This window comes from Saccopteryx leptura, chromosome 2 (genome assembly GCF_036850995.1).
Source record: "Saccopteryx leptura isolate mSacLep1 chromosome 2, mSacLep1_pri_phased_curated, whole genome shotgun sequence".
NCBI classification, from domain to species: domain Eukaryota; kingdom Metazoa; phylum Chordata; class Mammalia; order Chiroptera; family Emballonuridae; genus Saccopteryx; species Saccopteryx leptura.
In genome coordinates, this window is record NC_089504.1 from 166,352,981 (window position 1) to 166,380,703 (window position 27,723).

The 27,723-nt window shown below is 42.6% G+C and overlaps 3 protein-coding genes across 3 annotated transcripts in view; 2 read left to right on the top strand and 1 right to left on the bottom strand.

Moving 5' to 3' along the window:
* The window catches only part of LNX2 (ligand of numb-protein X 2), a 70,185-nt gene extending 62,427 nt beyond the window's left edge, over positions 1-7,758 (bottom strand). The window contains exon 1 of the mRNA XM_066369251.1: positions 7,562-7,758. The gene's annotated coding sequence lies outside the window, so the exon portion shown is untranslated. The remainder of the gene's footprint in view (positions 1-7,561) is intronic.
* A 1,303-nt stretch (positions 7,759-9,061) lies between these two features.
* POLR1D (RNA polymerase I and III subunit D) lies at positions 9,062-10,772 on the top strand. Its single transcript, XM_066369257.1, has 2 exons — positions 9,062-9,200; positions 10,217-10,772. The coding sequence occupies exons 1-2, from the start codon at positions 9,175-9,177 to the stop codon at positions 10,587-10,589; spliced, it is 399 nt and encodes a 132-aa protein (XP_066225354.1). The 5' UTR covers positions 9,062-9,174; the 3' UTR covers positions 10,590-10,772.
* The window catches only part of LOC136395099 (protein POLR1D), a 58,335-nt gene continuing 39,674 nt past the window's right edge, over positions 9,063-27,723 (top strand). The window contains exon 1 of the mRNA XM_066369258.1: positions 9,063-9,200. Within this exon, the coding sequence (XP_066225355.1) occupies positions 9,175-9,200 (26 nt within the window). The 5' untranslated portion in view covers positions 9,063-9,174. The remainder of the gene's footprint in view (positions 9,201-27,723) is intronic.

Consider the following 27,723-nt stretch of genomic DNA (forward strand, 5'->3'; position numbering starts at 1 on the left):
TGCCTTGACCAGGCAAGCCCAGGGTTTCAAACTGGCGACCTCAGCATTTCCAGGTCAACGCTTTATCCACTGCGCCACCACAGTCAGGCATAACCAAATTTTAAATACTTAATATGAAAAAGTCAAATATTTTATTAATAACTTTTGACTACATGTTGATACATTTTTAATGTGTTGCTTTAAATGATATATAACATTACATTTAAAAATATCTTGTTATGCTTCAAGAACCGTAATTTGTGGGGAATGTAGGGTCCCCTGGAGCTTTGTTGTATGAGCTGTAAGACTGGAGAGTATCTATAGACTGATGTGAAAAAACCAGCAAGGAGAAAGGGAGGAAATATAGAAGGCAGTTAATTAATGAAGCCTTCCCTGAAAGAGACATTGAAGGATGAGATCAAGGGCACATGTGGAAAAGTTAGTCTCAGCAGATGAGCCTGCTATAGATAAACTGAGGAAGGGAGGGACAGAAGTCTGAGATCAAACCAGATGAAGTGACCAGATTATCTGAAGACTGTAGAAGAACTAGGGGTTGGATAAAGAGGTCTGTAAATGATGAAGGTTTGAAATCATCTTTGAGTGATGAAGAGAACAAAGTCCTTATTGGGGCCCACAAGGCCTCTAACATCTGGCCCTGTCTACCTCCCTGGCCTTATCCCTGGTCAATTGCTCCCAGCTTCCACTCTCCCTCAAAGTGCCATCTACCTCTGACTACTTCCTCTGAGAAGGGTTTACCAGTTCACCATCTACTCAGCCAGGTGTATCTTGTTCAAAGACAAAAATGGTTCTTCAGGGAAGGCTTCAACGGAAATAGATTGTGAACCACATGTCATTTTAAATGTTCTAGTACACATTTTAAAAAAATAAAAGTACAGAGTGATTTTTAATAATTTACTTAATATTTCCAGATTATCATTTCATATATAAATATTATTAAGATATTTCACCTTTGGGGAGTATAAAGTCTTCAAAATCCAGTGTGTATTTTATTTTACACTTACAGTGCATCTCAGTTGGAACAAGTCACATTTCAGTCGCCACTTATGCTAGTGACCAGTACTGTACTGAACAACACAGCCCACACTATTTCTTCAAAGCACTTACCATATGTGTGCTGATATCTGATGAATGTCTATTTCCTCTAGACTGTAAACTCTATGAGGATACTCCAGTCTTCTTAGCTCAGTGCCAGAGCACTCACTGACTGGGGATGGGGAAAGTGTTGTTTGAGGGACAATTACCTGCCCTGAGGGTCTGGCCTTTTAATGATACCACCAAAGCAACTCAGGGAGAGAAGCAGGGTTAATCAGGGATGTTTCCTGGAAGACACAGCACAAAAACAAGTTCAAGAGAGGCACACAGGTGCCAGTGAAAGTGCTTAACAACAGATTCCAAACTGGACAGGGAAGGCCTCAAGGCCAATAAATGTTAATACAGTAGGGAATAGGGGGTGGGATGAAATAAAGGACTGGTAAGAGGTCTCTGTCGCAAGGACAGGTGCTTTAATATAAAGTGTGGGTGTGATGGAGCTGGAAGGACAGAAGGCTGTGGTCAGAGAACAGGATATATAAATTTAAAATTTCTATTGTGGAAAATTTGGGGGAATGTTAAAATACAGTAGAAATAAAGGTCACGGAGTTGAGGAGCTAAGGTACTAAAATTCAAGTGTATTAGTCACCAGACTGCAAATGCTTAACTCCTTGACTGAATGTCTTAAGATTTTAAGTTCCACAAGGGCAGAGACATTCTTTTGTGTTCAACACAGCCCAGTGCTGATCACATCATGGATGCTTAGGTACTCCTTGAATATAATTACATTGAAAGTCAAAGTTCAAACACTAAAATCCTGTGGAAGAAAAGTGACAATGGTCACAATAAAATAATGAAGAAGTAAAAGTACTCCAATTGATTTGTTCAATAATTATTTCTGCAGTTTAACTGAACAGTATTAAAAATTCTGATAAAGGATTAACTTTTCAGATTGATGGCCAAATCCCAATTTGTGGGTGGAAGGGATATCAATATTTCCTAGACTTGCTTTACTTTCATGTATAAACAAAGTAATGGCCAGTAGAGCCTTTGGAAACTTTATTAGCCAAGTACACTTGTTTTACATAAGATATACATCCTCATAACTTGGTTATAAACAGTTTTTACAGTGGCCCCTATTATACACTTTAGGGCAATTTGTTATTTAAAAGAACTCTAAGATCATGCTTTTAATAAAGAAAAATTAAAACTTAATTTGTTTTACATATGAAAGAGGTATGTTTTTAAGTGGACACCACTGTTTAGTATATATATAAACACATATGTATTCTATATATACTACTAGTATACTTGCATATATAGTTACACTTTTTTCTGTTGCCTATTTTCTGCATTTGTTTCTATTCTCATTTCTCTTACCTAGTATAATTTTGAGGAAAAAAATCATGTTTCCACCACATAATTTTTTCACTGATAAATGCTGATTGTCAGAAGAAATAGTCCTAAATCTAGAGCCTGGAAAGAGAAAGTGTGAAGTATGCTTAACCTTCTCTGTCCACAATACTCCTTTCTTTTCAGCTTATCAAGACTTCAGAGACTCCACTCTGGAGTTATGCTAATACTCAAGAAAGGACAGTCTGACCTGTGGTGGCGCAGTGGATAAAGCGTTGACCTGGAAATGCTGAGGTCGCCGGTTCGAAACCCTGGGCTTGCCTGGTCAAGGCACATATGGGAGTTGATGCTTCCAGCTCCTCCCCACCTTCTCTCTCTGTCTCTCTCCCCTCTCCCTCTCTCTCTCTCTCTCTCTCTCTCTCTCCTCTCTAAAATGAATAAATAAAATAAAAAATAAAAAAATATTTAAAAAAAAAAAAAAAAAAAAAAAGAAAGGACAAAGTTATGATGCAGCCATTGTCATTTCAACTCTGCAGGAAGCAATACCCCTACACAAGTTTGTTCCTTCCTACCACACCGATATACACATGTATAGTTGTACATGTCAGATATATTTGTATATATACACATGTATATCTTACATCAGCGGTTCTCAACCTGTGGGTCACGACCCCAGCTGGGGTCGAATGACCAAAACACAGGGGTCGCCTAAAGCCATCGGAAAATACATATTTTATTTAAAAGCGACCCCTGTGTTTTGGTCGTTTGACCCCCGACAGGTTGAGAACTGCTGTCTTACATGTATACGCCTACATACATACTTTTTTTTTCAACCAGTACTGCTTCCTAAGTAGAGTGGAACCTATGAAATGAGGCATTTGATTCTTCTAGAAACCTTGCTGGGTTTTGATACAGAAAGATGGGCTTGGAGTAGAACTCTCATCACATAAGTAGGGAAAAGTTAAATGACTCGGCATAATAAAATAAAAAGATTTGGATTTTGGTGGAGGGCAATCAGAAAGGAGAGAAAGAGGAGTGGGAAAATGTACAGAACCGATCAGATTACATGAGCCTGGAGTTCATATTCGATATCAACACTCCTAGCACTGCTATAGCATAAACCTCGTAAACCTCTTCCCTGCCTTCCCTTTCTCCAAATCTTCCATAAATCTGCCACACCCACAAAGGCTTTAGGTGAGCTTTTTATTCCTTTCCATTCTTTCCTAGCTCCTGTTGGACAAATCTATCCAACAACATCACAGACATCTCAATTATCCATTAACACCTCACTGGGTTGATCCAAAACTTGTTTATCTTCCCTTTCTCACTCCTACCATCAACTGTTTTTAACTGCGCCTTCTCATATCTTCTAACATTCCATTAGCTCATTAATGTTGTCGTCACTTAAAGGAATAACTAATATTTATTGAGCACTTGTAATGTGCTAGGTACTCCAACAAGGGCATTACATGCATAATCTCATTTGATCCTCAAACCCTACTAGACAGGTACTGTGATCATTTCCTAAACACTAGGAAACCAAAGTTCAGTCAGGACAGTAATTCTAAGGGTAAGTGATAGAACTTAACCCTTGTTCTAATTCCACAGCAACCTTAACCAGTACACCTCAATGCCTCCAGTCAAAAAACCTAGAAATCATCCCTCTCTCATTAATCATATTAAGTCACTTACATAGTCCAACCAATTACATTTCCTAAATGCCACATTATTTGTTCTTCCACTGCCTTCACACAGAATAACAACTCACATCTACCAAGTCTATACCACATGTCAAGCATTATTCTAAGTAATATACATATTTTCTAAGTTTCATCCCCCAAACCCTATGAAATAACCTAAGGAAAAAAAGAGGTTACAGAGTGAGTGACAGTCATACTCAAACCCAGACAATGTGAATCAAGAAGCCACCAGCACTTACCACCTGCAACTGCGGTAGTCAACCTTTTTATACCTACCGCTCACTTCTGTATCTCTGTTAGTAGTAAAATTTTCTAACCGCCCACCAGTTCCACAGTAATGGTGATTTATAAAGTAGGGAAGTAACTTTACTTTATAAAATTGATAAAGCAGAGTTACAGCAAGTTAAAGCACATAATAATAATTACTTACCAAGTACTTTATGTTGGATTTTCGCTAAGTTTGGTATAATAAATCTTTATAAAATAACTTACTATAGTTAAATCTATCTTTTAATTTATACTTTGGTTGCTCCGCTACCGCCCACCATGAAAGCTGGAACGCCCACTAGTAGGCGGTAGGGACCAGGTTGACTACCACTGACCTACAATATAACAACTTGTACATTGTCTCCCTACCTCACTCATACCTGGTCCCCACCATCCTTCAGACTGCTGCAGATATCTTTCAGAAATGCCAATGTCATTGTGACATTTGCCTGATTATAATAAAGTCCAATTTTCTTAATTTGGCAGACAAAACCCTTCATGTTTCTGTTCAAGTCAATTCAGTAAATATTTGGGTACCTACTGTAAGCAAGACAAAGTGCTAAGTGCTCTGAAATGAGTACCACACCAGCCTCTGACTACTCTAACCCCAGACACTGTGTGCTTCAGCCACAGTAACTAGAGACAGATCTCATAACACAACATCCTGCATGTTAGTTCCTCTGCTCAGAATGTACCTGGCAAAATCCCACACCAAGCTAAAAGTCAGTGTCTTTGTTAGGACTTCCTTAACAAACTCTAGGCAGAAATGCACCTTAAGTTTCCACAGCACTTCGCTCAAATTACTTTCAGGCAGCCAGTGGAACAGAGGTATGGATCAGCTTCCAAACGAGACTGAAACTCAGCGGTTCTCAAAGTGTGCGCCAGGGTACACTGGTGTGCCCTAGAAGGTTTCCAAGTATGCTTTATGGTATTCCAGAGAATTATATGCCTGTTGGGGACCAAAAAACCAACAGGGATTTTGGAGTTTAGGTTTTTGGGGGACAGAGGTGTGGGAATTGGCTGTAAGCTGGCAGTCTGCCTAACCCCCCACCTTACTTGCCTAATTAGGTTGCAAAAGGCTGTTAAGCTGTGGTGCTGGATTGTTTACACTACCCCCCCCCCATGTTCCCCAGAAAGACTGGAGGCAAATTTCTTCTATCCTTTGTTTGGTGTAAAGTTAAGATGATATGTATGGTGGGGGTTTTAGATTGATTAAACATAAAGAATTGTCTCTTGAAGCCTTCTGGATTTCTATAAAAGTAGAATATGTGGCAATATCTTAAAAAGCTCTGAACATTTTACTACAGTTTTCAACATCCTATTTATGTGAATTAGTATTTTCTACCCTCAACACAATTAAGAGTAAAAAGAGAGGAATTCTTCAATGTATTGATGAGGAAATGAGAGTTTGCCTTTCAAATATATGCCCAAACATTGAAGAAATTGCTAGGACACATCAGGCTCATGTTTCTCATAAACACAAGAATGAAAAAACACATTTGTGCTGGGTCCTGCCGAATTGACTAAATCTTACTAAGAATGTATCTATATATATAAAAAGATAACTTTTGTCTTTATTTTTTAACCCCTCTTTTTTACGAATTCTATAAAGCATAACAAAAAATGTAACATAAAAATGTTTTTAAATGTCAGAATAAATTTAATTTTGCCATATTTATTTTGTTTACCATAAAAGCACGCTTGGACTTTATATTTTTTTCTTTAATATGTGACTTAATTATTATAACTATTTCTCAGAAATTTGTATATAGTGTGCCTACTATTATTTGTAGGATTTTAAATGAGCCCTGACTTCAAAGTTTGAGAACCACTGCTGTAACTATTTACAACTCCTGCCACCAATGTCTGGCAAGCAGTAGGCACTCTACCATTTGCTGAATGAATAATGAAAATATCTCTAACTTGATGAGGAAAGGAGAGGAACAAGATATAGAATTAAAGATGTTAACACACAAGTGAGCCAAATTAAAAGTAGTGTTAGTCTACTTTAGCTCTGATTTGGCCTACATTTTACCCCTATGGGAAAACTCACATGTGTGACTTGGACAAACTAAAAAGGTAAAACTTTGTCATTCATTGCTTACAAAGCTTTTGACAGGCCAAAAAAGATACTAGATCAAAGTCCATTTTGAAAGGGATATGAAGATGGGAATCAAATCTACCAAAGTGAATAAAACTTTAAGTCCAACTTCATCAGTGCTGCGTCACAGTACACGCAAGGGAAAAAGAAAACCAAAATCTGTCCTAGACAAAGACCAATTTACAAATAAGTACTACTGCTGCAAGAATGGGAAATTCTCAAAGTACAGACAGCTCCTGAACAGTGTAGTTCACCCATGCTTTTCACTCAGCTTGGTTTCTGGGTTCTGTGATTTAAAAAACAAACAAACAAGCAAAACATCTATACAGTCAAGCCCAGCCCTTGCATGAGTGCACAGTAGCCCCTGGCAAATAGGGATGTCTTGATTCGTAGCCTTAGACGTAAATTGAAATATCCGAAGAAACACTACATATAAGTCAAAAGTCTTTTGCCAAAGGCATAAAGCTTTGCAAAGCAAGAGTTGTATTTCCAGAATAGTGCTTTGTGTGTAACCGCTTCCAAATCAAGCTCCATATTTTGAAATCTAGACACACACACACACACCCCCACCCCACGACGTCGAAGATGTCAAGTCTCTCCCACCTTTTCCAGCCTCAAGGGTAAGGTGAGATTTATAGGCAACAGGCTGGGATGGAGAGTATGGTCTCTCTCCATTCTTTTCCAGGAGAACAAGACCCGATAAAACACAGCTAGCGCCACACTCACAACATGCACGCAGGGAATGAGTCTTCCCCTCCTCTCCCCTCCCTAAAAAAGCAAACGACGCGAAGATCAGCAACACCGAGGGCAGAACCGCCTAATGATAGCAGCCGGGGGCCGCCCGCCTCTCCCGGACGCTTGCCGGGCGGCGAGCACTGGGCGCAGGGCAGTCGGTCCCTTCCTCCCGGACAAGCGCGGCAGCCCCATACCGGGTTCAAGTTCCCCCGCAGCCCGGACCGGAGAGGAGGAGAGCGGCGGAGGAGCCCTGCGGCGCCGCTCCGGCCGCCTCCAGGGCGCCGCGCTGCCCCACACCCCAGCGACGCCCGCACCGGAGGCGGCTTGTCGGGACGCGGCGGGAGGGCGCGGAGCCAGACGGGCCAAAGTTACTCACTGGGAAGGCACGGCGGCCCAGGGGGCGCGCCGGTTCGCGGCACCGCAGCCCAGCGCCAGCTCCTCTCTCCTTGACTCGTTCAAGAAGCAGGGAGCGAAGCGGCCTTCGCCTGGCCGGGAACCGCCGCCGCCGCCACCGCCGCCGATTTCTTGGCAAGAAGCAAACTCTGGCTAAGACTTCAATTCGCAACCGCCCCTGCTGCCTTCCCGGGGCAAGCGCCAGAGCCGAGACGCCCAACCCGACACGCACCTGGACCAACCGGCGGCAGAATAGGGAGGGGAGAGGGCGGGACAAACTGCAGGGCCACCTATCCGAGGGCTGAGGGGGCGGGTCAGGCCGGGACCGTCACTCCCGGGTTAGAGTGATTCTACTCCGCCCCGCGCCGCCTGCCCTCCCCCACCTGCTCTCTGCAGGGTTCTTCGGATTACCTCGGGGAAGACAAGCTGGAGAAGTGTGTCTGCTCTCCCCGCCGATGGCCGCGAGGAGCATGGAACGGCGCGGGGAGGCATCGACTAGGGGAATCGGGGGAGAAAAGGTAGCACAGGAAAGCAGAAATAGAGGTGTGCTTGGCGAAAGGACAAGCAGGGCAGGGTGATAGCGACAGGGGTTGGCTGGGAGGAATAGGGCGAAGGGAGCAGGAGAACGAGGAAGGGAAGATATTAGCGAGGAATACCTGAAAGGACGGAGAGAGATGAGGTACGCAGTTAGCAGGGGACAGAGAGCAGGTCTGGGTAGAAAGGTTGCCGAGGCTTGGGCAGAGGAACCTGAGAACAAAGGTGAGAGGGAGGTTCTGCAGGTGAAGGGATTCAAGAAGCCAAAACGGTAAAAGGAAAAGGAAGTCCAAAGCGACGGAAGACGTACTTCAGGGGTAGAAAAGATCGTAGGAGAGAAAGGATGGGAGAGAAAAGTTTCCTTTAAACTCTCACTCTTCCCCCAAAGGATCAAGTCAAACGCTTGTCCTTGGACCCAGCTGAGATGTGCAAAGATCCTCAATAGACAAATATCGTCTTAAACCTACTCCGTTCTATTGTGAAATTCATCAAGGTGTATTTATCAACTATAGTTTAAGCCTGTTGTTCCATAACCCTCCCCCGCAAAGGCTGGGTGTTCTACGTGGGAGTAACAGAGTCCCCCAAAGTTCTAGTAGCAAGTCAAAAGAAAGCCGGATTTGGGCCCTAAGAAATAAGGTGAATTGGTGGAGGCAGGTAGGCCCCGCCCCTTTCGCCTACACCTAGGGTAAAGTGTTAAAGGGCTGAGCTTAGACGTCCACAGGTCCTACTCGGCCTGGGGGGGGGGGTGGCGGTGGACGAGGCTGACCCGACGAGTACGCGCTAGCTCTGCTAGCTGACTTGAACCAGGTGCGCCGCTCCGGCCTAGCCCCGCCCTCCTCGCGCCGGGGGCGGGTCTCCTGGGCGGAGACTCGAAGCCCCGCCCAGTGGATGGGCCTGGTAGCGCCGCTGAGGCCCCGCCTCCCTTTTTCCGTCCTCCGCTCCTACGGTTGGTGCTGTTAGCGCTTCCTTCCTTCCTTCCCGCTCGGCTCGCACGTTTCGCAACATGGGGCAGAGCCTCCTGTTCACCTGCACCGCCTGAGGATCCCGGAAGCGACCCCCGCGATGGAAGAAGACCAGGAACTGGAGAGGTAACGGCCGAGGCGGCGGGCGGGCGGGCAGAGGCAGCGGGCGGGCAGAGGGAGCGGGCCGGGCCTGCCCTGGAGCCGGCGCCCGTGGAGGCGGGCGGGAAGAGCGGGCCGGGCCCTGCCCCGGAGCCGGTGGCCGAGGAGGGCCCGCGGCCGGCCGAGGCCTCAGCCCCCGCGGCACGGCCTGGCTGGGAGGGCAGGGACCGAGAGAGAAACTGGTGCTAAGGCGGGAGAGGGGACTCCGATTCGGAAAGGGCGGAGCAGACAGGATGTGTTTGAATAGAGACGCTCAGAACACTAGATAGCATGAGAAGAGGCTAGTTGTTAGAAAGCCCGAAACTGCCCATCCCCAGTCAGAACAGCAAGAGTAAATGCGTTAACATATAAAGTCACGCCCCAGGCCACTGTCCCCAAGGGATGGTATTGGTGTATAGGCCTAAGCCCTGCACCCCCCCCCCCCCCCCAGGGCTGAGTTCTCTTTCTTTCTCCTGCTAGATTGACTCTTCTCAGACTTGACGTTCTAGTTTCCTTACCTCCTCCAAATGGAAGACATAGTTGGGCCTGCACGTTGATGATCTGTAGTCTCTAATCTTATAATAATGTTTATTTATGCTTTCCAACTCCCTTTTCATCCTCTAGCAGGCCCCCCTATTCTAATCCTAGCCTTTCTTGTGATTCTGTCAAAATATTTTAGCAAACATTTAAGTTTGTGTTTTAAGGAGACTCGTCTGTGGCCGTGTAGATGGTCAGATGGAGTAGAGAGAAATTGGAGGAAATAATTTTGGTATTTATTTATTTTTATTTTTTAATTGAATTTATTGGGGTGACACTGGTTAACAGAATTATAGGTTTCAGGTGCCCTATTCTATAGAATATGTGGAGGTAGGAAAATGAGCTAATGCTAATAGTTCTATGTAGTTGGAGTGTGTTAATAATATTAATGTGTTATAGTAAATGAAAAAGAAGTAAATACAAAACCATATTCGGTATAATCTCATTTTTATAAAAAATGTGTGTAGAAAATTGTCTGGATTGAAGACCTCAATGGCTGAAGGCGAGAGGAAGACAGCCCTGGAAATGGTCCAGGCAGCTGGAACTGATAGACACTGTGTGACATTTGTTTTGCATGAGGAGGACCATACCCTAGGAAATTCTCTTCGTTACATGATCATGAAGAACCCGGAAGTGGAATTTTGTGGTTACACTACAACGCATCCTTCAGAGAGTAAAATTAATTTACGTATTCAGACTCGAGGTGCTCTTCCAGCTGTTGAGCCATTTCAGAGAGGCCTGAGTGAGCTCATGAATGTCTGCCAACATGTGCTTGACAAGTTTGAGGCCAGCATAAAGGAATATAAGGACCAAAAAGCAAGAAGTGAATCCACATTCTAGTTTCTTGTGCACTCTACAGGGAGGAACATCTTCTAGGATATTCTCTTCGTGACCTTGCAAAACCCAGTAGAAGTTTGTAATTACAACGCGATCCGTCCTTCAGAAAGCTATTAACCCATCACAACTGTTGGAATCCCTACAAGAACCTTTGTATTCTTCTAATAAATTCCCTCTTTAAACTAATTTGAATGGTTTCTGTTCCTTGGTTCTCAAGGTTGACTGTTCAAGAGATTTTAGGAGTTTTTCTTTTTTTTAATTGAGCCAACATTGAACATGAGGAAGTTATGAGAAAAGCAGAGGCCTGGACAAGGACTTTTGTCAAGGGAGTTGAAAGAAATAATACATTATGACTGTGGTTGAGGAGAGGGAGATATGCAATAGAGCATGACCCCAGATTGGTTGGTGTTTTTAAGAAAGAAAAAAAGAAAAGTGGGAGTGGTGGGAGAGGACTTGGCTTCTTGCTACATGGTTTTTTGTAATTCATGAGAAAATTCATCTTTTTCTTTGATTGGTAGATTGGGCAAGGGTGGGAATTTTTGAAAGAATTGTGAGAATTCCGGTTTCACATGAAAATGTTAGGTATTATCAGGCTATATCTTTGTAGTATTTATAGGCTAGACACCAATTTACTGCTTTAATTTCAGGACACTAATAAAATATTTAGTCAGAAATGACCTAAGGTAGGCCAAGAGAGTTTTAATTATATTAGAAAAAGAGATGACTAGGATGACCAGATAACCTTTTCAGTCCTTAAGTAGGTATCTAAGTACAGCCCTGGGTTACATAAAAGAAGCAGTATTAAAAAGATAGTAAGGACAGGGTAAAAGAAAACTCCATGTGAGAAAATGATTTTTTCTTTTTTGAAAACTTAAGATGTTAGTGAATCACATCTAAGCTGCCCCATTTACCTTTTCAACCTTGTCTCTCCTAGCCATCCTACTCCAACTTGACTCCTAATATACCCTAAATATCTGTCAACCTTTGAATCTAAGTACCTCACACCCCAGTGCTCTATGTTTTGAGGTCTTTGTTTATGTTATTTCCTCTTCTTGGAGGACTCATGCCATGCTGGAGTGTAGATGAGAACTTCTATTTTAGACTCCCCATCCCAGTTTGAGTACTTGCCTGTGCTTTCCATTATACTCTTTAGTGGTTTTGGATTTATTGTGTGATTGTTGGTGCTTAACTACCATTATACTAAGTAGCAGTACAATGCCTGATAGGCAGTGGACCATCAGTAAATATTGGATGAATCCGTGTAGCTAGTTGTGTTGTATAGCCTTTTATTAATATCAGAGCTCTTCTTCTGGCCTGCTATGGAGCCTGCATTTCCAACATGCAGTCAACTTCTTTAGATAAATATAATCGTGTATTTATTGAACACCTGGCATATTCCAGGCCCTGGGATAGATACGCTAGTGGATGAAACACAGGTCTTGTTCTCATGGAACATACATTATAAAAGGAGTAAAAAACTTTTTAAGTATTTGTGAGAGAATATATATATGCATGTATATATATATATGTGTATATATATGTGTATTTATATTAAAACATAAGAGGAGAATCTACTTCAGGTATGGAAGTCAGGGAAGATCTTTCAGAGGCTACAGAAGAGAAGAAAGCATCTGCAAAAAGGACAGAAAGCATTCTTAAGGAATAAAATGTGCAAAGGTCTGAAGCAGAAAACTGGTGGTTTGGGGAATTAAGTGCACTGAAAGAAGATTGATATATCTGTAGCATGGTAAGCAAGGGGGAGAAGGGCCTATCCCAGGGGTCCCCAAACTTTTTACACGGGGCCAGTTCACTGTCCCTCAGACCGTTGGAGGGCTGCCACACACAGTGCTCCTCTCACTGACCAATGAAAGAGGTGCCCCTTCCGGAAGTGCAGTGGAGGGACCAGATAAATGGCCTCAGGGGGCCACATGTGGCCCACAGGCCATAGTTTGGGGACACCTGGAGGGATTCAATGGGAAGAAGAGCTAGGGTGGCAAGGAGTTGGGTTTTAAGTACAATGGAACTGACATCTGAATACTTTGATTATAGTGTGGGGAAATTTTGTGTAGAGAGGTCAGAGTAGAAGCAGAAGCTAATGGTTGGTGTGGTCTAGATTGACAGTAAAGTAGTGATGGAGAAAAAATGGTGGATTTGACATACTTTTGAACCAAATTTTACAGAATTGGTAGGCCTCAGGAATTGGACGTGGAAAGTCAGGAAACAAAATGACTTCTCTCTAGGTTTTGGGCCAAATTACTGAAATGGGAAGCTTAAGAGGGGAAATAGATTGGGAATTGTAGAAGGTGACTAAATTTAGAAGTTTCATTCTGAACATAGTAGATAGTAGGTAGGTGAGTTGGAAGTCATTAAGAGATCTAATGAAACTAGGGATTAACTTAATGAGTTCTTGCCATTGAGGTGGTATGTCCATAAAGCTTGACTGAGCCCTGGGTATGCTTAGTGTTTAAAGTTTGGGTTAAAAAAGAGCAACCAGTGAGTTAGTAGGAAGGTCTATAGAAAGAGTTTTGGAAGCAAAGGCTCTTGGGGAGAATGATGTTGAATGAGTCGAACATGGGGATGGAAAAGTGCTGATTGGATTTAACAGGGAGGTTGTTGGGCAGTGGGCAGCATTAGTATAATGCCTCAGAAGGCTAGACATTAACACTGTGCAGAAGAATGACTTCGTTTGGGTCTTCCAGTGAAGAAAATATACTGCAGGACATTAGCTGAATATAAGTGGCAGCAGGGATGAGGAAAGATCAAAGTCATGAGACATGGATAGAGTATTTTCCTATGGTGACAGAAATTCTGGAAAACCAAAATCGATGTAAGGAAATTAGCCCTTGAAGCTGTAAGGAAGTCCTACAGGGATAAATGGGAAAGGATCAAATACTTAGTTGCCTTTTCTAAAATTTTGCTTGTGAGTAGTCCTATGGGGATGATAAATAAGATTATTTGCATGGACTTTTAATACCTCTGAACCAAGATCTGTCAGCAGATGAAAGCAAAGTTTAATTAGTACACAAAGAGGTATGGAATGATGACAGAAAACTGAAGTGATTAATAACAGTATATGTGGTGACCACTTGTTGCATCTCATGGCTTTATTGCTCCTAAAAGGAGATACAGTCACTGATCATGTTGCATGCTGTGTTGAATCTGTTTAGGATTGTCATAAACTCACAGGTTCATACAGAACACTTGAAGGCAGATGAGTGAAAAGAAAAAACAGTAGGGCAGGTGAGATAATCAGGAATCAACTATATGTGGGAGGAATCTTGGCATAAAGTTGGCAAGAGCCTGAGGGAAGGCTGAGTTAGACCAAGAAAGGATGAGGGAGATATGAATAATATTTGTATAAATTGAAAATAACTTGATCAGTATCTCTGATTTGCTCTCTTAATAGCATTTCACTCTAAATGAATATTAATGGTTTAAGATCTGAAATTCTGCTTAGCTATAGAGTACTATGCCTTTTAAGAAACCAGTTATTAAATAAAATGATTATATATCAAAGGCTTTTAATACATAATAATTTGCTTACCTAACACTTTCCATTTTCAAAGCACTTTATAATCTATAAATTGCATATAGTTGTAACATCTAAATGCTCTAGTTAGTTGGTATAACACAGGTGCCTACAAAATCTCTAGCGATACGGCCCTGGCCGGTTGGCTCAGTGGTAGAGCATCGGCCTGGTGTGCAGAAGTCCCGGGTTCGATTTCCAGCCAGGGCATCTGCTTTTCCACCCCTCCCCCTCTCCTTCCTCTCTGCCTCTCTTTTCCCCTCCCGCAGCCGAGGCTCCACTGGAGCAAAGATGGCCCAGGCGCTGGGAATGGCTCCCCAGCCTCTGTCCCAGACGCTAGAGTGGCTCTGGTCGCAACAGAGCGACGCCCCGGAGGGGCAGAGCATCGCCCCCTGGTGGGCAGAGCGTTGCCCCCTGGTGGGCGTGCCGGGTGGATCCCGGTTGGGCGCATGCAGGAGTCTGTCTGACTGTCTCTCCCCGTTTCCGGCTTCAGAAAAATACAGGAAAAAAAAAATCTAGCGATAAAAAGGTATCTATATAACAAGTACATATAGTACACTTCAACCCAAACTATGTCTTGCATATCAGGAAATATGAAAGTTTATCAAGTTTTATGGCCCACCTTTCCACTTCCTTCTGATTTTCTTTTTTTTTATATATAAATTTTTATTAATTTCAATAGGGTGACATCAATAAATCAGGGTACATATGTTCAAAGAAAACATATCCAGGTTATCTTGTCATTCAATTATGTTGCATACCCATCACCCAAAGTCAGATTGTCCTCCGTCACCTTCTATCTAGTTTTCTTTGTGTCCCTCCCCTCCCCCTTCCCCTCTCCTCCCCCCCTAACCACCACACTCTTGTCCATGTCTCTTAGTTTTGTTTTTATGTCCCACCTATGTATGGAATCATGCAGTTCTTGATTTTTTTCTGATTTACTTATTTCACTCGTATAATGTTATCAAGATCCCACCATTTTGTTGTAAATGATCCGATGAAACCATCGTTTCTTATGGCTGAGTAGTATTCCATAGTGTATATGTGCCACATCTTTATCCAGTCATCTATTGAAGGGCTTTTTGGTTGTTTCCATGTCTTGGCCACTGTGAACAATGCTGCAATGAACATGGGGCTACATGTGTCTTTACATATCAATGTTTCTGAGTTTTTGGGGTATATACCCAGTAGAGGGATTGCTGGGTCATAAGGTAATTTTATTTTCAGTTTTTTGAGGAACCACCATACTTTCTTCCATAATGGTTGTACTACTTTACATTCCCACCAACAGTGAATGAGGGTTCCTTTTTCTCCACAGCCTCTTCAACATTTGCTATTTATTACCTGTCTTGTTGATAATAGCTAATCTAATAGGTGTGAGGTGGTATCTCATCATAGTTTTGATTTGCATTTCTCTAATAACTAATGAAGATGAGCATCTTTTCATATATCTGTTGGCCATTTGTATTTCTTCCTGGGAGAAGTGTCTGTTCATGTCCACTTCCCATTTTCTTCTTGGGTTGTTTGTTTGTTGTTGAGTTTTATGAGTTCTTTGTATATTTTGGATATTAGGCCCTTATCTGAGCTGTCTGAAAATAATCATTTCCCATATAGTTGGCTGTCTGTTTATTTTGTTGTCAGTTTCTCTTGCTGAGCAAAAACTTCTTAGTCTGATGTAGTCCCATAGTGGCTAGTCTCCAGATCATTACACAAAAGTCATCATTTTTGGTTAGCATAATTTTAGAGTCAAAGACAAATCTTTGTAATATTCCTCTATCTGAGCTTTTAAGAAGTTTATCCAAATCCACTCGTCTGCTTTCAAATACTTACGAAGATCTCAAATTTAGCCATTTTGAGCTCGTTTTTTTTTGTTTTGTTTTTTTTTAGTTTATATTTATTGATTAAAGAGAAAGAGTGAGGCAGGAATATTGATCTGTTCCTGTACGTGCCCTGACTGGAATCAAACCGGCAACCTCTGCACTCCAGGACAACATTCTAATCAATTGAGCTATCTGGCCAGGGCTTGAGCTCAAGATTTTAATCTTGGTTTTTCTTTTGCTATTTGAAACTTTATAAACTGTTCTACTACCATTAATGTATGGTCTGTATTATTTTTCCCCATATTGAAATTTCTTCCAAACCTACATTATTGGATGTCTGTACAACAAATATGTACATAATAGTAGCACAGACCTGAGAAATGGTGGCGATGGGAGAATATAATATCAGTCTGTCCTAAAAATCCTCATCTGGTTTGAGAGAGAGAAGACTGTGGTACACATGAAAAAGAAAACAAATTGCGATTAAGTACCCTAATTTTCAGTGTAGAGTATTCTGTACTGAACACAGAAGGGAATCAGTGAGAGATACTATTGAAGCAGTGATTGTTTCACAAGCACCCTTCTGCCAGCCACTGTGGTAGGCACCGGAGATAGCAAACAAGACAGGCATAGTCTCATAGTATATTGAAGTTTGCAGACTTGTTAAATAGTGTTCTAGGGTAAATGGTTTACTCTTTCCTAGTGTAAAGGAGCATTAAAAAGATTCTTGAGCTAGACTAGAGCATAACATGAAGGTTTTGTTTTTTTCACCCTGTGCTTGTGCAGAATGGATGAATGGAAGGAAATATTGGGAGATGGCAGTGAGTTGGGCATTTGTAATTGTCCAGGTATAAATATCGTAAGGAGGCAAGAGTTGTAGGAATGGAGGGGAAAAAAAAGAATTAAAATAATGTGAAGATGGATTCTGTATAGGAGGAAAGGTTACTGAAGGGTTGAAAATTGCTCCATACCATGTCTTTGACTGCTTTGTTTTTCCACCACCTTCTCATGACCAAAACCAGAATGGGGGATTTATCATCTCCTCCCCAACCTGTCCTTGCTAATGGGAACCACTGGGTGCGACCACCTTACCTCCTCCATCACGTATGTTAAACAAGGACTTGAATCCAGAGCTACAAAGGTGGAAATTGGAGATGTGGAGTCCGTCAGGGCTGTAAGCTGACTGGCTCTTACTGTTGCTCTCCTCAAAGAGAACATTTTATTCATTCATTTTTTCCATTAACGTTATTTGAGCACATACTGTATGCAGGCACATTTAGGGATACAGCAAGGAACAAGTAGTTTATTTTCTAATGGCAGAGGTAGAAGAGAAATGTATGAGTATGTAATGTAACTCAAGGTAGCGATATAATTGGGAAGTAAAAGAATGATGGGGTGAGAAGGTACTGAGAGACTGAGTAGTTAAGGAAGGCCTTTCTGAAGTTACCTTTTTAATTTTTAATTTATTTTTTTGTATTTTTCTGAAGCTGGAAACGGGGAGGCAGTCAGACAGACTCCCGCATGCGCCAGACCGGGATCCACCTGGCACGCCCACCAGGGGGCGACGCTCTGCCCACCAGGGGGCGACACTCTGCCCCTCCAGGGCGTCGCTCTGTCACGACCAGAGCCACTCTAGCGCCTGGGGCAGAAGCCAAGGAGCCATCCCCAGCGCCCGGGCCATCTTTGCTCCAATGGAGCCTCACTGCGGGAGGGGAAGAGAGAGACAGAGGAAGGAGAGGGGGAGGGGTGGAGAAGCAGATGGGCGCTTCTCCTGTGTGCCTTGGCCGGGAATCGAACCCGGGACTCCTGCACACCAGGCCTACGCTCTACCACTGAGCCAACCAGCCAGGGCCCATTGTAGGAGTTTTGAATTGGCTTATATGTGTATGTATTCCAGGAGTTGACTTGATCTTAATGGGGCTGCTTTATTTAGGTATTTTTGAGAAAGTTCTATCTTAGAAGCAAAGTTGATGTGTTTGGGATCCTTTTCAGGCTAAATAACTGAGGCAGTATAGTGTAGGAGCTAAGGGGATGCACTATTAAAAACTTCCTGCTTGGGCCTGATCAGGTGGTGGTGCACTGGATAGAGTGTTGGACTGGGAAGCAGAGGACCCAGGTTCGAAACCCCGAGGAGTAAAGATTGAGTGAGGGCTCACCTGATTTGAGCACAGCTCACCAGCTTGAGCACAAGGTCGCTGGTTGGAGCAAGGAGTCACTGGCTCTGCTGTGCCCCCCCCGCCCTGAAGGCACAGATGAGAAAGCAATCAATGAACAAGTAAGGTGCCGCAGGGAAGAACCGATGCTTCTCATCTCTCTCCCTTCCTGTCTGTCTGTCTGTCCGTCCCTTTCTGTCCCTCTCTCTGTTCTATCTCTCTCACAAAACAAACAATAAAACAAAAGCATCCTGCTTGGGTCGTGGCTCTAGACCTGTTAGCTATATGTCCTTGGGCAAGCTGTTTGACCTCCTTGTTCCTCAGTTTCTTCATCAATAATATTGGAATAATAATAATAATACCCTATAGGGGTGCTATAACTATTACTTTAGATAATATATTGAAAGTGCTTAGGATATTATCTGTTACATATAGTGTGCTCTTAATCAGTATTAGCTATTGTTGTATCATTAATTGTGCCGAACAAGTTGTTTTTGTTCATTTCTTATAGGTGAAAACTTGAAAACAAAAAAACCTTAGTAACTAACCTCTGTTATTTGTTGTCTCCAGTAAGAAATGTTATCAGTATGTCAAGGCCATTGCTTTTAAGAAATATAGTTTAAAATAACATTCCTGTTAATAAGCTATAGATAAAAATCAAAGATAAATGGATGGTGTTTCTTCCCTTCTCAAAAAGAAATTAAGGTTCTGTTGGAACATTTATAATTATTCCCAAGCTTCAAGACAAAGGTTAAGCAAGAAGGAAAAGGAAGTTCTATGGCAGATGAATACTTGGTTTGATGCCAAAATATCTGAATTTGATAGGAAGCCAAGGTTCAAGCTAGGTCAGCTAAACATAAAATTGCTTAAAGTGAAATATATTGCTGTTTTCTAATATATTGCTGTTATCTAATCATGCTAATCCTCAATAAATTTCATATTTGTTATGCAAGGCACTTAATATATGTCAAAAAGAAAAGCTGCCTCTTTGCTTTTCTAAGTATACCATGTTGACCTGGGTCAAAACTCAGAAACACTGTACATACTGCCTAAATCCAGTACTATAAAAGGCCTCCAAGAGAAAAACTGCCAGGAACATCTAATCAGACCAGAGACTGAACCAATTGGCTTAAACAGTTTGGGTTTTGTTTATGTTTTTGACTGTTTTCTTTTTCAAAGGTGAAAGAGGCCTTCTTTCTAATGGCCTCTTTTCAAGACAGTACTGTGTAGAGGTGAACAGTAAGGACTCTTTAAGAGTCAGAGGGCCCATCTCTGACACTTCTAACTTTTGAATGTGAGAGAGTGACTTAACTTTTATGAGCCTCAGTTTCCTTATCTGTAAAATTGGGCAAATATTAATACCTACTTTAAAGGGTTATTGTGAATACTAAGTAAAATAAAGCACTTAACACAATGCCTAGTACTGTTCATTTAAATGTGCCAATATTATCTATCACTATAAATGTTATATTGATTATTGTTTAAGCCAGTTAGTGGTGGTTGGAATAGAAGCCTCCATAGTAGTTGTTATGCTTCATTATCCATGGTAGTCTTCAAGACCAGCTTGTTCCAACTGTTTTCTGTTTTAGAGCTGTGCCCTTTTACCTACATCTTCACATGGCCTGTCTCTTTCCAAGGTCATTTACTCAGACACTATCCTTTGACCACTGTGTTGGTTGAAAAAGCATTTCAGTTTCTGTGCAGCAGGAATCTGGTTGGAGCTTCACTGGATGATTGTGACTCAGCATCTCACAAGGCTGTAGTCAAGGTGTCATCTGGGCTGCAAGACTTGAGTGGGGAACATTTCACTTCCAAGCTCATTCACGTGGAACTGCCTCATGCCGTGACATCTGGCTTCCCCCACATCAGGTGATCCAGGAAAGAGAGCTAAAGATTGAAGCCACAGTCTCTTTATGTCCTAGTCTCAGAAGGACATCCCATTACTTTTGCCATTTTCTGTTTTTTAGAAATGAATCAGGTCCAGCCCACACGGCGGGTAGATTTTACAGAGGTGTGAATACCAGGAGGAAGGGATCCTTAGGACCATCTTGGAGGCTACCCACAGAATTGCCTTCTCTAAAATAGCATGTGCATCTCCATACAAACCTCCCCCCTTTTCTATCCCTGATCTGATCTTGCTTTACTCCTTTATGGTATGCATTCTATGTCTGTTGTCTGGCTCCATGTAAATATAGGCTCTCTAATGGCAAGAGGTTTGTCCTTGTTTGCCTATATATCCTTAGCACTTAAAACTGCCAGGTGCAGAGCAGGTTTTATTACTATTTGTTCAGTGAATGAATGAATGCATGAATGATTGAATGTCAGTGTTGATGTAACTGCCACAACAGGAAGGACAGACTGCAGAAAAGGACTGATTTCTGATGAAATTAGTTTGTACACTCACCAGATGCAATTTACATAATCAGCCACCACAGTAACAAGCTTTGAGAGGAAAAAAAAAATCTTGAGTGAGGCAAAGAAGCAGGCCTCTCCCGTGGCTTCCCTGGGAGGAAGAGCTGAGGTGGTAAGCATCGCAGAACCTCAGTAAAGGTGTTATTCTTTAGACTATTTCATTTAAGTCTTCTCTTGATCCCCAAGAGCCTTTGATACAGCCATCCCTGCCACCTTTATCCATTTGTTACCTTTGCTCCTATTACTCTAATATAAAAGAAAGCTTATCTCCCACTTGAAGTTGAAAAGAGGACTTTTTTGTTTTGCAGCAGCAGCAGCAATATGAAATAATGATACTGATTATCCTTGAGACCAGGTCCCCACAGAATTCCATGGGACAAAGTTTGTAGGGTTATTATTTTGGATACCATGAGGTGAATTGCAAAGGATTTGGCTCTTAAGATTTGCTGTTTTGTAATGCCAAATAATAGATTCATTTCCTGACCAGCTGTCTGATCAATTAATGCTATTTATTACAAGTAGCATTGCTTTGGAAAAATATAGAAGGCAGGGCAGGACAAAGGTAGGTTTACAGTTCATATGGAAAATAATACAGTAATGAATAAAAATACAAGAATAAACTGTTTCAAGCACTCACAACCGTAAACCTACTTTTTTCCCTGCATATGTATTGCTTTTTTCAGCAGCTGTTTTGTAGTCTTGCCTGTGTCCCAGGAACTGGGCATGCAAAGATGAATCTCATTTGATTCCTGCCATCATAGTTTGCAATCAGGTTGGCCCTAAGAGCTGTGAATACAGATGTCATTTTTCTAGCTCTTCCACCTCATTTAAAATTGTAGCCCCTCTCCCAACACCTTCATCATGTGTGTCTACAGCCCCTGGAACAATGCCTGACCCATAGTAGATGCTCAGAAAATACTTTTCAATGAATGAATCTTTTTTTTTTCTTTTCTTTTTTTTTTTTTAGTATCCTGAGCTGAATTTGAATTTGAAAGTCTAAAATAACTATTTGATAAGCTTTGGAGTAGAAAACCACAATTTGTGGTTGTATGCTTTAGCTCCATAATCTGTCACATATAAATTACAACAGGCTGAGACTGTCAGGGAGGAGACAGACTTAGGTGTTCATTTAGGCTCAAGGAAGTCATGACCAGAGCTAGCAGAGTGCCAACGGAGTATCCTACATGGTGGGAGCCTAACAGACCATACAGTTGTATCTGTTAGGTGTTCCGTGAGTTCAGAGATGTCACCTGAGCTAAGAACAGTTGGGCATGTTATATGTACACATAGAAGCAGGACTTTGGATCTGGAAAGCCAGATTTGGCTGTAAGTGAATAAACCTCACGTTAGTGAGAACCACCTCTCCCCAAGGCAGCCACAGTTGGTTTTGTGGGCAACTGCTCTACTTTTTTTTTTTTTTTTTTTACAGAGACAGAGAGTGAGTCAGAGAGAGGGATAGACAGGGACAGACAGACAGGAACGGAGAGAGATGAGAAGCATTAATCATTAGTTTTTCATTGCACGTTGCAACACCTTAGTTGTTCATCGATTGCTTTCTCATATGTGCCTTGACCATGGGCGGGCCTTCAGCAGACCGAGTAGCCCCTTGCTGGAGCCAGCAACCTTGGGTTCAAGCTGGTGGGCTTTTTGCTCAAACCAGATGAGCCCGCGCTCAAGCTGGAGACCTCGGAGTCTCAAACCTGGGTCCTCTGCATCCCAGTCTGACACTTTATCCACTGTGCCACCACCTGGTCAGGCGAACTGCTCTATTTTATACCTCCTATATGGTTTCAGATTTGGGGGATTCACAGGTCAGTAATATTTCAAAAATTAAAATCTCTAATAGGGTGAACTGATGTATGCTTGCTTAGGTTTTCTTTTGCCTTTGAAAATGGACTTTCCCTAGCTTTGGTAGAAAATTGTTAGAGCCTGACCAGTGGTGGCACAGTGAATAAAGCATCGACCTGGAATACTGAGATCCCTGATTCGAAATCCTGAGTTGCTGGCTTGAGCACAGGTTTACCAGCTTGAGTGCAGGGTTGCTGGCTTGAGCAAGGGGTCACTGGCTCAGCTTGAACCCCACCCCCCTATGAAGGCATGTATGAGAAGCCATCAATGAACACTGAAGTGAAGCAACTATGAGTTGATACTTCTCATCTTTCTTCCTTCCTGTGTGTGTCTTTCTCTTTCTAAAATCAACAAAAATTTAAAAAAAATTTTTAGAAGAAAGAAAATTGTCAGAAATCTCAGTCTTTATGTGGCCTGATAGAAGAAGGCCTCCAGTATGTTTTCCACCAGCACCAACACCACCACCACTACTATCATGCAGTCTGACACTGTTTGCCTGGAGATAGCACAGATCTCACAGGCTATAGGCTCAGTCCCACAGGATCACTCCCCAGTCCCTAACTCTTGAGAAGCTAATTTCAAGTTCAGGTTATTACCTGTGCTTCTGACAAACTGGCTATAAATCGGAGGTTCCCATGACCTCCTCTTCAGTTCAATTAAAGGATACAGATGAACAGCCAGATGAAGTGGTACATTAGGCAAGGTAGTGTAGGACAGGGAGTAGAGTTTTGTGCCCTCTTTAACTGAATTTCCCTGTGTTCACCTGTGGAAGCTTTTTGAACCCATCCTTTGGGGTGTTTAAGGAGACTTCATCCATTGCAGGGATGTGATTGACTAAGTCATTGACCATTTATGACTAAGCCCATCCCTGCAGGAAAGTTTCAACCCTCCAATCACCTGGTGGGTTCTTCTGGCAAATAGTTTCCATAGTTAGGTTGCCTGTGGGCTTCTATTAACATAACAAAAGGCACCTTTATTGCTCTAATCAATTTCTTCCAGTTTTTCTTTGATCCTCCTGAACATTTAATCTACAACTCTTAATTTCTCACTGCTGTTTGGTAAATTATATGGGATGTCAGGATGAATTTTAGTTTTTTATAAAAAACCTTTATTGAGGTATGATTGATATCAGAATGAATTTTAATTGGAACTCAGATTTCAAGGTAAGGATTATACATTGTTGTGATTCTTCACCTAAAGTTATTTCAGACCCTAGTTTGGTAGCTTACTCTGTCCTGAATACTTAAACATAAATCTTGGTGCTTGAAATACTTCATGGGGGTTTTATTCAAAAGTGATTATTAATATAAAATTGGGAATATAAGCATCAGTTATCATCTCATTCCCTGAAGTTGAATAAAGAGTACAATCATAGTGTTCTTTGTCAAAATGAATTAGTTGGATTATGTTCTGCATCCGATTTTGTAATTTAAGCTTTCCCAACTTGGTTCTAGAGGTTTTGTCCTGTTTTTTGTTTGTTTACATGGTGTTGGTCAAATAAGTTTGTAAATATGATATATAGGTTTGCTCGCTTACAGTTTGCATTGGGTGTGGGGGACAGGCTGTAAGCAGGCCCGGTCCTTATAGCCCTAGGCTTAGTGTTTTTTGTTTTGTTTTTTCTTCTGAAGCTGGAAACGGGGAGAGACAGTCAGACAGACTCCGGCATGTGCCCGACTGGGATCCACCCAGCATGCCCACCAGGGGTGATGCTCTGCCCACCAGGGGGCAATGCTCTGCCCCTCCGGGGCATCGCTCTGCCGCCAGAGCCACTCTAGCGCCTGGGGCAGAGGCCAAGGAGCCATCCCCAGCGCCCGGGCCATCTTTGCTCCAATGGAGCCTTGGCTGCGGGAAGGGAAGAGAGAGACAGAGAGGAAGGAGGGGTGGGGGTGGAGAAGCAAATGGGTGCTTCTCCTATGTGCCCTGGCCGGGAATCGAACCCGGGTCCCCCACACGCCAGGTCAACGCTCTACCGCTGAGCCAATCGGCCAGGGCCCCTAGGCTTAGTTTTAAGACTAAGCTTTTCCCCACACCCTTCTCTGATTGCATGATGTGGGGTGGTACACTCTCATGAGGAATCCCATTATGCCTCAGACAAGTGACTTTGTATTAGAGACTTCCTTGTTTGTATATTGGATTAAAGGTTTTGATTTCTACACTATAAAGTGGGGCAGACCGGAGCTTGCTCTCTTGGTTCCTGAGATTAGCATTAGAGGAGAGAGCAGAGAAAGGCCACGTGGAGGAGAGGAGAAGCAGCCAAGATGGCGGAGTGCTGAAGAAGAAGCCAGTTTGTGCAGAGAGAAGGCGATAGGGAACAGAAGTGAATATGGCTGGTGAGGTAGAAACCTTTGATTCTAGGAAACTCGGATGAGTCAGTGGCTTTGGGAGCCCTGAATGGAAAGGGAAGTGTTTTCCCACTGTGTGTATTTCTTGCCTGCTGGGTACAAGCTAGGATAAAGATGATGGCCCACCAGTTCTTGGCTTCGTTGTTTCATTGCCATCTGTCCGAATCCAGTGCGAACCTGCACAGGCCAGGCGGCTGTGTTGGTGGCCGTAGATACTGGCCATACACATAGCAAAGATTGCACTCTGTCCCTAAGTAGATGGGAAAAATTGGAGATTCTAGGGCCTTATGATTAGAAACTCTTCTGCCAAAAATGTCTGTCGTTAGAAGTGTCAGCCTACAGGTGTGTCACTGCCTGCTGCCCAGACTTGTAGCAAACAAGCCAAGAGTTCCCTATTTTCCTGTTCTAGTAAGTTGGTCCCCATCTGAGAGTGTGGTGCTTCAGAACAAGCTAGGACATGAGGAAGACAACTGGGCTTATTCTTAGCCCAAAGCAGACAGCTTAACAGACACGTAGCCATGACTGTAAAGTAAGAAGACTGATTTACCCAGCCAAGTGGAAAACAAACAGTTAAATCCTGCTTCAATGTAGTTAGTGTCTTTTCCATTTATAGAAAAGGAAACTGAGGTTTGCAGAAGTTAAGTAACCAGCTTAAGGTTATACAGCTTATAAGAAGATACAGGCACACAGGAGAAGCACCCATTTGCTTCTCCCCCCCTCCCCCCCTCCTTCCTCTCTGTCTCTCTCTTCCCCTCCCGCAGCGAGGCTCCATTGGAGCAAAGATGGCCCGGGCGCTGGGGATGGCTCCTTGGCCTCTGCCTCAGGCGCTAGAGGGGCTCTGGTCACAACAGAGCGACCCCCCGGAGGGGCAGAGCATCGCCCCCTGGTGGGCAGAGCATCGCCCCTGGTGGGCGTGCCGGGTGGATCCCGGTCGGGCACATGCGGGAGTCTGTCTGACTGTCTCTCCCTGTTTCCAGCTTCAGGAAAAAAAAAAAAAAAAAGAAGATACAAACCCAAGAATACCTGACTCCTTAGGCTCAGCTTTTAATGTCCTCGATGTTGCTTATGTTACCTCCCTCAGGTACATATGAAGGTACTAAAGTTTGCCAGATATATGCTCTAAAGCAGGGGTCCCCAAACTTTTTACACAGGGGGCCAGTTCACTGTCCCTCAGACCGTTGGAGGGCTGGACTGTAAAAAAAACTATGAACAAATCCCCATGCACACTGCACATATCTTATTTTAAAGTAAAAAACAAAACGGGAACAAATACAATATTTAAAATAAAGAACAAGTAAATTTAAATCAACAAACTGACCAGTATTTCAATGGGAACTATGCTCCTCTCACTGACCACCAATGAAAGAGATGCCCCTTCCAGAAGTGCTACGAGGGCCGGATAAATGGCCTCAGGGGGCCGCATGTGGCCCGAGGGCCGTAGTTTGGGGACCCCTGCTCTAAAGAATTCAGTTTGAGAGACTGTAAGGCCAGTGGCCACCACCATGGCCATGCAGGTTCCCATTTGATTCAGGCAGATGGTAAAGGAACTGTGGAACCAGAAAGTGGTGGACCATTCTATTATATTTATTAAAGTCTCATAACAGTGTATGAGCAAACAGTTTGGGAAGACCGCTTCCCTCTTTCTCTCCAGACTCACCCAGACTCACAGGCCCCCACAAGTAAAACAGCACTCCTCAGCCAAACAGGCTGGCCAAAATCAGAGCTCCCAAACCCCTCAGCACTCTCCAGCAAAAGCAGCCGGGTGGAAATCTCAGGGCTTTCAAACCCTGGCTCCTGCTCTCTCAGCACCAACGGACCTGAGCAGTCTCTCTTTTTCTCTGGACTCTTCAAAACAGGAAACAAATAGCAAACAATCGCCCCGCCCCACGGGTAGTGGCAGGCAGTCCACATTTTGCAATCTGCCGCTATACACACACGTAGTAGTGCTGCTCCAATACAAGCAAACAAACCTAAAAGCACTTGTTACAAACTTATTTGCCCAACAGAGACCAAACAGTTGAACAGTAATTAATCCTGTTTATTTTTAAGTTCAGGTTGAAAAAAGTCAGTGAGAGAGTATCTGGTTAAGAACCCAGATATGGGTTTACTAATACTTGGTTTATAAAAATATCATTTTCCATATTAGTAAACTCTTGGCATTGTTTTTAGAAACATTAATTTTGACTTTTTATTCTACTGTATATTGTACCAAAGCTGCACTTGATCATCTTCAAAATGTATCTTCATGGATAGAATAAAACAAGGGCCAATGTTAGCTAAAAGGACTCTGGATGTGGAGTCAAAGGTTAGTTAGCATCAGGTGTACTGAGCTTACTGGTTGACCTTAGGCAAGTCAGCCTCCCTAAGCTTTAAGTTGGCTAACAAATAAAAGGGGACAGTAATTTCAAGAATTCTTATAAGGGTCAATGCTAAGAGAGAATTGTGAATTTAGGGATTTGCTATTTCAAATCAGTTGTAAAAGTATGGTCCCAAACATTTGTATTAATGCATACCCTTTTTGTAAGCATAAGAGTATGTAAGACCTTGGTTAATCAGCGTGATCTGCCTCTCAGAATTTCCCCTGCATTTGGGGACCCATTCCATCCATTCCATTTTAATACAGTCTCAGTTCTTCATTAGCATTGGCCCAGCCAGTCCAACTGCCACTGCAAGCATGGGTTGTGTGTCAGTGGTAAACGAGGTGGTTAATGTATGCAGCAACTTAAAGCCTAACAGTAATAAAGGGACAGAAGATTGTGCTTGTTTTTTTGATATGTTATGAAATGAATTGTGAAACATTTGCTCCAGAACATGCTTTCTTATTTCCCTTCTTGGTTATAGCATATCACAGGTAAGTAATTTATAAATCTGAATAGTAAAGTCTACTTCAGAGTTTGCTGGTTCTGGACTGTGTTACATCTGGTTTCTGGTACCCAGATCACCAGTTGTGTTACTCTCTGTGAGTTCTTTCTTTTGATGTGTTGTTTGTATGGTGCGATATACATTGAATGGTTGTATTAACCAATAATGAAATTT